The sequence below is a fragment of the Bactrocera oleae genome, chromosome 4, assembly GCF_042242935.1.
Source record: "Bactrocera oleae isolate idBacOlea1 chromosome 4, idBacOlea1, whole genome shotgun sequence".
NCBI classification, from domain to species: domain Eukaryota; kingdom Metazoa; phylum Arthropoda; class Insecta; order Diptera; family Tephritidae; genus Bactrocera; species Bactrocera oleae.
In genome coordinates this window covers 44433593-44445160 of record NC_091538.1, presented here as the reverse complement: position 1 = coordinate 44445160, position 11568 = coordinate 44433593, and the positions used below count along the sequence as shown (strand labels likewise).

The 11568-nt window shown below is 37.3% G+C and overlaps 2 protein-coding genes across 2 annotated transcripts; both read right to left on the bottom strand.

Annotated features, from left to right (window-relative positions):
• On the bottom strand, positions 1 to 10069 carry LOC106624575 (glycine, alanine and asparagine-rich protein). Its single transcript, XM_014244322.3, has 3 exons — positions 9608 to 10069; positions 4724 to 5178; positions 1 to 544 (listed from the first exon to the last, which is right to left on the bottom strand). Exons 1-3 carry the CDS (start codon positions 10003 to 10005, stop codon positions 90 to 92), a joined length of 1308 nt encoding a protein of 435 aa, XP_014099797.2. The 5' UTR covers positions 10006 to 10069; the 3' UTR covers positions 1 to 89.
• Positions 7372 to 7952, bottom strand: LOC106624512 (claw keratin). The gene has a single exon (XM_014244256.3). It carries the CDS (start codon positions 7872 to 7874, stop codon positions 7509 to 7511), a length of 366 nt encoding a protein of 121 aa, XP_014099731.2. The 5' UTR covers positions 7875 to 7952; the 3' UTR covers positions 7372 to 7508.
• Positions 10070 to 11568: the final 1499 nt, after the last annotated feature.

Genomic DNA, 11568 nt, shown 5'->3' with positions numbered 1-11568 from the left:
TAATTTGTATTAAATTTACCATTTATTAGATCAATTCAATTTGCGAAATAATAAATACTATAATTAATGTCCCTTATCAAGGAAATTTCTTATCCAAAATAGCTACCGGAGTTTGCATTGGCAGTAGCACTAGAACTGCTATAACCTCCGCCATAACCTGGAAAACCGCCATAGCCACCAAAACCTGGACCTCTGCCAAAACCTCCATATCCTGGACCTCCGCCAAAGCCACCATATCCTGGACGTCCACCAAAGCCACCATATCCTGGACCTCCACCAAAGCCACCATATCCGGGATAACCGCCATAACCCCCAAAACCACGTGCTACACGTGTCAGTGGTTGCGGTTGCTCCTCAAAAGCAATAACCACAGGCTGGGAGTCTTCAATACTCAAGAGTGTTTCACGCTCCACGGGCGCAGCATGACACAACACCACGAGTAGGATTAGCGCCACACACAACGCGGCAATAAATTTCATTCTCGAAATACTTCTTTGTACTATTCCTATTATACTAAAAGCAAATTGTTGTTTGCTGATCGATGCTTATTTGACTTCTGCTCATTCAGTGCGGCCGACAGTGCATTTTATAGCTGAGTCTTGGTAAAAGTGCTCCACGCGATGTCAGTGGTCGTCCGTGATATTAGTTACAGAGTAAATGTGTGTTGTTTTATTATTTATTTAAATTTTTTGGTGACTTTTATAATCACGCAACATGTTGCTACAGAGTATAATAGTTTTGTTCACCTAAAGGTTGTTTGAATCACCTAAATAATTTGGTGTATAACACCTACCCTATTCTTCTTAAGTTACGTAGTGAAAATGTGACAAATTGGACCACAACCACGCCTACATCCCAAACATAACAGTTTTGAACTCCATATGATTCTTTGGTGTGATTAAGGTATGCCATCTCTCCACAATAAATTTTCAAATACCGAATATGTGGAATAATATTATATAATATAAAAGTACATTATATTAATGTCGATATGTACTTTTCCCCAGCACTAATATGATAAACATGAAGACTTGTGTTAGTTGGATTGATTTTAATATAAATATATTGGACTAAGTGATTATAGGTATAACCTATAGCTTAAGTTAGATACCAAATATGATTGTGATACATTCATAAAATCGTCGAACAACAATAAGGCAATCTTTCGCAAAATTGTATACCCCGCACAGCGTATTTGCTACTAAGTTTGTAAGGTGCTGTTCGTAGGTGTTTGACGCCAGTACAGTGGAAGAAATGTTGCAAAAGGGTACATTCAAATTGGTGCCCTAGGTCAGAAGTTATATCGGTGGAGATTCCTAAACACAATATCCAGCCGCTAATTTACGCCTTAGTTACTGTTGGAGCGATGCTGTCTGGAATTGGGAAAGCATCCGGCCATCTGGTAAAACGGACAGTTGCGATGTCCCTCGGTCATCGGAATGGTCCCACAATGTCAATGTGTAAATGGGCAAAAATGGGCAGAGGAGTGACATTGTGTCTGTTGACTTTGTTACGTTGACATTGAAGGCACTGTTTTGCAAAACTTCGACTGTCGTGATCGACGTGAAACGTTCGCTCATCGTCTTTGATGTCGCTTGGTCAGGGGCTACGTCATCATCGTCGATTGCTTGAAGAGTTGGTTCCGAGGTTATTGCTTCGATGCCATATATTATACCCGCAACAAACTTTTGTGGACCAGATACTTGACGGATGTCTGTGGTGATTTAAGCGATAAAATCTATGTATACAGATTTGGTAAAAAGCTTTCTGCAAGTTGATTTTTGAAAAAAAGTTGCTTTGACTGAATAATACGTAAAGTCGTGCAGGAACGGAAGAGGGTACCTGTCCGGTACTGTGACTGCATTCAAGGTCTCCTAGAAACATCTGCCTTGCGTAACATACAGTTACAGAGTTGTTATCAGACAGTCTTAATGAAACTCGACATATGTTTCATTAAAACTTCGAATTCAGCACGTGCCGTAGCAAGCTTTTCAGGGGATAATCTTTTTGGTCTGCTACATACGAGTTGTTCGGATGTAACGATGCGGTGGACGAATGTAGATTTAGTTGATACTTCTATAGGAGGTTGACGAGTTATGTCCACAAACTTTTTGTTGATTGTTAAAATACTTGATGTATTGATTGATTTTAGACAAACGTACAAAACAAAATATTAAACTAGCAGGTAGAGTTACCATACGCAATGAAACTAAAATTAATTTCGAAATGAGTGGCGGATCAGTATAACGAGCGATTTTACCATGTCCGTCGTTACGTATGTCTGTCCGCCTGTGTGTATACACTAAATACGCGATCTAGTCCCACATTTTAGATATCCATCTGAAATATTGCACACTTTCTTTTCTCCTCAAGAAGCTACTCATTGGTGGGAACCGTTGACATCGGACCACCACCATACAAACTAACCGATCAGAATCAGGTTCTTCTAAGAAATCTTTTGTACTTGGGCAGGGTATTACAAGTATAGCTTCGCAACCGAAGTTAACGTTACTTATTGTTTAAAATAAAGTTCTGCTTATACCTAAAAATATGCCCCCAATTTTGATCGTTAAAAATTATACACTCTCGCATGTTCGGTGACACTCGAAATTAGCGCTTCCTTACTGGTTTTCGTTTACTTTCCTTCGCTACGAATATTTTGGTGAATTTTGCAAAGCTCTTTTCTCAAGAGGTGGTAACGGCAAATCTGCCGTGCAATTAATCGCGTGTGAAGATGCCAACTCAAGTGGCTTATGCAAAAAGGGGATTTTATTTGTGATGGTTTTTAAAGCTCTAATATATTGAATATTAATGTTGTCTTAAAAATTAAATATGTATTGTATAAAAAAATGTGTGTCACTTTTGTTGTGTGACATAGTAGGCACATGTTAGCAAATAAATAGAAAATAAGAAATTAATTTGGTATAAATCATGCAAGATGTATTCACCAACACTCTGTTGTTAGAGTTGGAAGAATAGATAAACCACTAAGGAAGCGCTTAGTTCTCGTACAGCCGAATGTTAGAGACTTTTTGCAATTTGTCAGAAGCAAAGGTGTGGAAACAGTTAGGTACGTTGAGGCTAGGGTAGTTCATTGACCGATTTCACTTACGTTGGAGAATAAAATATACATGGCAGGTAGCGGAACCAGACCGCATTATTCTAAGGAGAAGATATCATTCTAAGCCCATTAAGATATCTCAAAAATTTACTAATTGTTCGATACCAAATCAGCCATTGGTGTAGAGCTTCTAATATTTTGTCATGAGCTTGCAAAGTTTAGTCCGATTTGGAGCATTTTTAGATGAACCACACGTAGAAGGTACGCCTATTGTTCAATTTATATACCAGGTAACGTGCAGCCTGTAACTACCTATTCAAGCTACAACAAACTTTTGTAGACAGACATCTGGAGCTCGTCTCGTCACCATTATCATTATAATACACATAACTCCATGCTTAAATTGAGTTTTAGGTATTACAAAGAATGGTTAGTTGAACAAAACTATTGTACTCTGTTACAACATGTTGCCAGAGTATGCAAAATGCGTCAAAAAGTAGCATGTGCTTATCGAGTGGCTTAATTATAATGATCGGGACTAATCGGTAAAGTTAGTTAGTTAGTCAGCATACTAATTTTATATTTATATGCTTAATACTTAATTATCTTCAGTTGCAAAATGGACCTCTAAACTTTCGCTGGTTAAGGTAAGATTCCGATATGAATTTATAACGTCAATTTCTATGAAGTTGAATATCTGATACTTGTTATTTAAACTGACATATATGTAAGTTGCGGACGTTTTCTTCATACGAGTATAAAACATTGTCCATAGCAAGTCCGCAATATCACTGTCAGTGTGATTTCTTAACCCTGGTGACATATCAATATTAATCTGATGTCTATAGCCTGAACGAACTTCATTAATACGGCGAATCGTGCAGTTTTTAGCGAAACAGAGTGACCAGAATTAATATTTTGGAAACACTATATTGATTTCAATCGAATTCAAATGACGAGTTCCTGTATAAATTTCATCATTATAAGTAAAAAGCAAAAGTCGAAGCTCATATCTTATATTTTCGTTCCCGTTCATCGAATTTTTGGTATATAGCATACGAAATTATTCCAATAGCTTTTGAATACATCTAAGCGCTATCTATAAAATACTATATTTATACCCAGAACAGGGTATATTTAGTTTGCCGCGAAGTTTGAAACACCCAGAAGGAAACGTCGAAGAAAATGATCAGCGTCACGAGATAAGTTGATTTAGCTATGTCCGTCTGTCTGTATATACACGAAATAGTAGCGGATCGCATATAGCTGACATCGGTCCTAGTGGTTAATTTCGTTGCACTTGACGTGGTGGATCAGCCTTTTAACCTAACTTAAGCCAATGATTTCTTGCAACGGAAATTGTTTCCAATGACAGTCCTGATCGTTGCTCGTTGTTTAAAACTGTAAATACCCCAGGCATACTCAACCTTCAACGCGATTGCTGTTTACGCACAATTTCTCTTTAGTAAAAATAAAACGTAAAAAGAGAACAGGTTGAACGGAAACCGTTAGTTTGCGGTCAGCACATTGCCATTGCCTAAAAATTAATTGCTACAAATTAAATGTTCACATTATATTTATTATTACGGACATTATGCCATTATTGTTTACATTTTAAAATTTAGCCGTACACATTATATCCTGGATACCCCGAAAATGTACCAGTTGAGCTTGCTGCATTTGCAGAGGCACTGGCACTGTTAATGCCGCCACCACCTGGGCCATTCACAGTACCCGCATTTGCAGTAGCACTGGATATGGCATTACTTGCTTGTCCGATTGGAGCATATTGCGGATATTGATTAAAACCTTGTTGATATGGATTACCTCCGTAATTCTGGAATCCCCCATATCCGCCTAATCCGCCCTGATGTCTATGGGGTTCACGCTTAAATCTGGCAGAAGCTTCTTCGGTATCTCGAAGTCCACTTAACGGATTTACCGGTACCTCCACATAATCATCATATGCTGTATAGCTGGGATAGCTCTGCACCGTAGCAATGAATGCCAGGATGAATGCGAATGTCAGGAATTGCATTATATCGGATGCGACGGGACTTACTTGCAATGAAAGTATACTGGAGTAATTACGGCGACACCCCATTTTATACTTGTCGCTGCAATAAAAATTAACGTCATAAAAAAGATTTTGCCAAGTTGTATCAATAATTATATCAATACAAATGTGAGTTTAATCAATTGTTTAGAACTAGAACTAGAATTACGCCTTTCCTTTAGACATATCTAAATATTTGTTTCACGTTTTACCAATTACGACTGCAATTGATATTAAAAAATTTTAATAAATTTTACTCGTGCTGAGTATAGTACAGTAAAAGGCGTATAAAAAGTGGAAGAAAGTTGAAGACAAGACCGGCTATTCAAAGCTTAAACATGTGTTATTAGTAAAAGAAAGTCAAAAAATTCAATGCATTTTGTTTCAAATACAACCTATCTTTTATTAAATCTGATGCGGTGTTCGAAAATTTATAAACGATGGTAATGAACTTAAAATGCATAGCTCGCATCTTGTTTAGCAAGTTCCTATAACAGCTAAACGAACTTGGGATGAATGCAATTAGGAATAGCAGTAACTTATTTCTACGAAATATGAAATTAATTTACTCGTAAATTTGAAATAAAGTAAAGGCTGTGCGCAAAATCTGTATAAAAGGGGTATCTGCCATATTTAACTGCAGAATCGATTCACCGCTTACATTGCAACCTTTCGCTAATCTGTTCTCTGACGCATTTGTAATTGTATTGCGTTTCTCACTTTAGTGGATAAATTCCTCTTGAAAACCAAACAAACCTTAGAAGCAATGTACGACAGTAATGGAAATTCTCATATGCGCTATATGGAGGTCGCTCTCCGCTTGACGTGTGAAATGGAATTTTCGTGATACCCAACTTATTCTACAAATGAGTTCTGATGTTAAAGTTAGTTTCAGCTAATCAGAGTGAACTATACATCGATCCATTAGATATTTTACCAAAGTCATCATCATCATCTTGCTACGTATGGTACGTAAGTAAATCACTGATTTTTATACGACTCGAGGAAGGTTTATTTCAGACCCAAAATCCAGAATAAAGAAAAAGCAAATTTGTTAAACACACTATATTTTATCAGAAATAATTACGGTTTCACACCACCCAAACATTTTGCAATATTTGTCATTATAATCGATTTATGTGGGCTAGGGAATATATTGGTCGCTTGCGTTTATTTTTTGATCAGGGAATATATTGGTCGCTTGCGTTTATTTTTTTTCCATATAAGCATCTCCGGTGTCATTTCCAGTGTTAAATTTGAGGGTTTTGGCGATTTGAGGGCACACCAATTTTATATCGAATTTGATAAGTGTGGCTTAATTGCTTAGTAACAGAATTTTGCGTTTTTCAATTCTACTCTTCATCATGATCATTATACCTTGAACTGGGTATATTAAGTTTGCCACGAAGTTTACAGCACTCAGAAGAAACGTCGTCTGTCTGTATATACGCGAACTAGCCCCCATTTTTGGGAATATTGGTCTGAAATTTTATACACCTAATTCCCTTCTCAAGAAGCTGTTAGTTTGTCAGCATCGCTTTTGTCGGACCACTATAGCATATAGCTGCCATACAAACTGAAATATCAAAATTAAATTTTTGTATGAAAAGCTTCTTTATTTGTCGAGGTATCTTGGAACAAATTCTTCAGATTGGACTACTATTATATAATATAATATATAGCTGCCATACACACTAAAATATCAAAATTAAATGTTTGTATGAAAAGCTTCTTTATATGACAATATATCTTCATAAAATATGGCAAGAATTATGGTCTAAGTCGATGGAGGCTACAATTGTTGAAAAAAAAAGTTCAGGTCGGACCACTATATAATATAGCTGCCATACTTGTCTAAACTGAAATATGAAAATCAAGTTCGTGTATGGAATATTTTGTATTTGTGAAGGGTAGCTACCGTGCAACCGAACTTAGCGTTCTTTCTTGTTTTTATATCTATATAGGTAGGACTGTAGGAAAGCTTCAAAAATACGACGAGTCCTGGTTAAATTACAATAGAGCATGCAACTTTTGGTCGAGAACATGCTACGAAGTGACTAATGGTAGACTTGTAACTGACTGATTGAGAATCTCCAATCATACATGCTTATTACAAGTAGTGTTTAATTGGTGTTCCGTTATACTCTCTAGAGGGTGAATCAGTAAATAATTTATAACAAAGAGTGCTATTCTACTTAATGATTTAAAAACCAAAATTCGTGAACCAGAAATAATATAAATAATCAGAATTACATACGATTTTCTTCCATAGATTTACTTAGTACTTCTTCACATACTATTACAAATTTAATATAATATGTTTCTCTAATTTTAATTAAAATACATTCGCTTAATTAACACTTAAAATATTGACACACCAGTGGCAATGGCTTAACCATAGAATTGGTAACCACTACCCGAACTAGCGCTTGCAACGGCACTGCTCGAACCTCCACCGAAGCCACCAATAGGGTAACCACCGCCGTAACCACCATAGGCCGGAAAACCGCCATAGCCACCATAGCCTGGGTAACCGCCATAACCGCCAAGTCCACCAAAGCCAGGATAACCGCCACCGAAGCCACCGCCGAAACCCCGTGCGACACGTCGCAGCTCTTGAGGCTGACCTTCCGCGACCACTACAGCCACTGGCTGCGCCTTTTCAATACTCAGCAGTGTTTCCCTCTCCACCGGCACGCTATGACACGCAACAACGAAAGGGCAAAGCGCCAAACACAACGCGGCAAGAAATTTCATTCTTAAAATATATATTTTACTAAATTGATGCGGTGTGTATTCCAACAGAACGTTATTCGATTTCTGCTTAATCTCTGCCGAATTGCGATTGTTTTATAGTTGAGAATGTGATAAAGATTTCTACAGCGTTATACTTACTGATACGTGATACTCGGGTAAGTGAGCGTGTGAGTGTGTGTGCTCGAAGCGGTTGCCGCTGACTGACTCAAGCGCGGCTTTGTTTTCGGTGGTTTTTTCCCCCATGATTTTATTGTTGGAATATTCTGGTTATGGAGTTCGTAGACACATAATTATTTGGGTGTTAAGAATTAAATCAAGTTGTTCAATAAATAAGCTGCTTTCAAAAATAGGAATTCACATAATATTTGTTAACATAGAAGTATGTATGTTAAAATACCATATATGACTAAAATTGATTGGGCTTTTATTTAAACAAATTTTTATTAAATGCGGGTATCAAATTCTACAAGTAATTTACTTACACCGTCGACTGAGGGGATCGTCACCTACCTCTTTTACGAATCTTGGAATACTAAGAAACAACGAAGTTCACTCCACACTAAACTCCAAAATATTTATCGAATACAATTTTCAGATAGCACGTTATTAATATATTTTCCCCCAAGATGTACATATGTGTTTCTGTTTTATGCGCTGAGTCACAACAGCTTTACGCAGGCTGGATTTCAGGCGTCCCTTCAAGCTTCCGGAATATTGTAGTATTTTCCAGGCGGAAGTCTTTGCGATCAATATATGGGTCGATGGCCAGGCGGCAATTAAGGCAGTAATCTCACAATCACATCAGAATGCTCTTACAATCAGGGAGGGAGCATACTGTGTATACAGGGTTCCAGCCCACATATGAATTCCGAGTAACGAAACAGCTAATGAAGCAAAAAGTACCATCCGTCTGTCAACCGAACCAGTACAGGAAACTTTTAAGTCGTTGAAAATGTTACATACTGAAATTTCTGAAAGGAATGATAGACGGATAAGGGCGAGATGGAATGCCTTAAGGACATACAGAGTCGCCAAGATCATGTGTAAAAGCCGAAATTTTATTTTTGGTGAAATTAAACTGAACATCAATCTGGCTTTTCTAAGGAAGTAGTTCTTTGTATGGCGTAACATCCGGTCAGTATAATCTAACCTATCCTAACTTCAAAAATGTTCAGAAAGTTCGGTTCATGATTTTTTTTCATAGCTTATCTTGATTGTTGACAAAGCGCATCTATCGATTGAAAGAACGCGTGGCATTCACTTTGTATGCCGATATTTTGTTGAACAATGCATCCAATATGCTCCTTTGCAATTTTAGAGTGTCAACAATTTCGATCACCCTAAGTTTTATGATCATCAATAATTATTTAGTAGTGTTTTATATTTTCGTATGTAAGAGCTTTGTTTGGAAGTCCCCTTCCTGATATAGGTTTTGGAAATTTATCTTTGAATGGTTGCTTCCTCTGGCGCAAGCCCCGGTTAACATTCGCCCAATCACTTTTTGTAATCGGCAGCATATTTTTCATCGACAATTAGTGTATCCTGAATACACGATTCCTAATTAGATTTTTTAAACTATTTAAGCATTCCATTTTAGTGACTCCTTTCATAGAAACGCCGAAGACATATGACACATTTCACCATAAAGACCTACAGTTCTGTTTGACTATTTGCTTTATTAAAATATAAACAAAAAAAAGTTTTCACACGTTATCACATTACACTGTTATATTTAACGTCCATATGAACCCGAAGAAGCCTTAGCACTTGCGGAAGCTTGGCTGTAAGAACCACCACCGCCGTAGCCGCCACCACCGTACGGGGAACCACCGCCATAACCGCCACCGCCGTACGGAGAACCACCGCCATAGCCGCCACCACCGAACGGAGAACCACCGCCATAACCGCCGTGACCACCGTAACCACCAAGGCCACCACCGCCGAAGCCACCACCACCAAATCCACCACGATGACCGTGGCGTGCTTCACGTCTACCTGCAACATCCACATCCACTGCGAGTGGCGCATTTACCGTTTCCAATGTCTCTTGCCGTGCATCCTCTTCGCCTGGACGGGGATAAGCGTATGCGATCGCGTACAAAGTCAACAATACTGCCAGGAATAATTTCATTTTGCAACAAAATTATGTTGTAGTTAACGACTGTAATCCCAAAATTCTTGTGATCTCAGTAAGCCGAGTGCCCCAGCATTTATACTCTTTCCCTGCAAGCGTTTAATGTATATGATCCTATAGGAAACCCATTAATCATCTCAGCAGATTAGTTGGTTCGACGTATGGAGTGGATGATGTATGTATAGGGAGGTAACCATATGTCTTAAATTGCATCTATTTGTTTTGATGGATTAGAAATGAAAACAACAAATAATAATTGACTGTGTTGAATACATTTCCAATACATATGGTTGTATATGTGCTTCTTTAATAATGTGCAAAGACTTGCTAGCCAGATATATAAAAAATCAACGTGATGTGCTAAGTCGATTTGGCCATATTCGTCTTTATATACCCGAACTAGTCCCTCAGTTATTGAGATATCGAACTGAAATTTCGCACAGGTTTTTTCTCACCAAGAAGCTGCTCAGTTGTCGGAACCGCCAATATCGGACAACTATAGCACATAGCTGCCATATAAACCATGCGATAAAACTCAAGTCCTTGTATGAAAAATATTTTTAATTGTCGAGATATCTTTATGGCAGAAAGTATTACCCAAGATATCGCTATAAACTTCAAGCAAATTGTTCTAGTTGGACTACTATAGCATATACCTGTAATACAAATTTAAAACTTATCATAGTATATTAACCCTGTGCTGATATCAATACCTTCATATAGTTGACCTTACCATTAGCTGTCAAATCAGTCACTTATGTATATTTAAAAATAATTATAAAATCGATTCTGTAAATTCCCCGACGATGATGCTTGTGGACTCAAAAATTCATCAAAGTGTATCGGCATTCTATTATATACGATATACTAATTTGTGTTTGTATATATAACATATACGTTAACTATAAGACCATGTGCTAATTTAGAGATTTGTAAACAATTATCTACTTATTGGTATATTCCTTTGGTAAACGACACTAAAGTTTTGGGGAATCACTTTGAATTCAAAAAGATAATATACCAAAAATAAAGCAAGACTTTTTTTCTGTTTATTATACAATAGAAATCGATATATTTACATATAGAAAGACTTTTGTACACTTAAGTGACTGATACACATAAAGTTGTGTGAGATAAGCGTTTTTGTCGGCATGTTTTGAACTTGTTTTCATACCATGCATATTCGTCAACAAAGTCGTATTAGTAAAAACAACCAAAAACCATTTAGATGTATTTTTTCACAAGTTTCGTATATTTGAGACCACCCTTAGACGTTGATGATAGCTTCTGCGGTGGCAGTTAGTTACTTTGTATCGCCACTTATGTGCGTATGTAAAGATCAAGTTTTGTCGATATTACTAGTCGATGATTTTATTTTGGAGGCCTTCTTGAGGTTCCTAACCTTTGTCAGCTGTTATTGTCAACTGTTTCTCGAATGAGAATTTCTCTCAAAACAATTTGTTGTTACAAGTCCATGTAAGCATTTCTCAGACATGAAACTTCCAGTAATGATTTAACCCTTCTATATCTAAAATACCTTATCTAATCATTCCTTTTAAA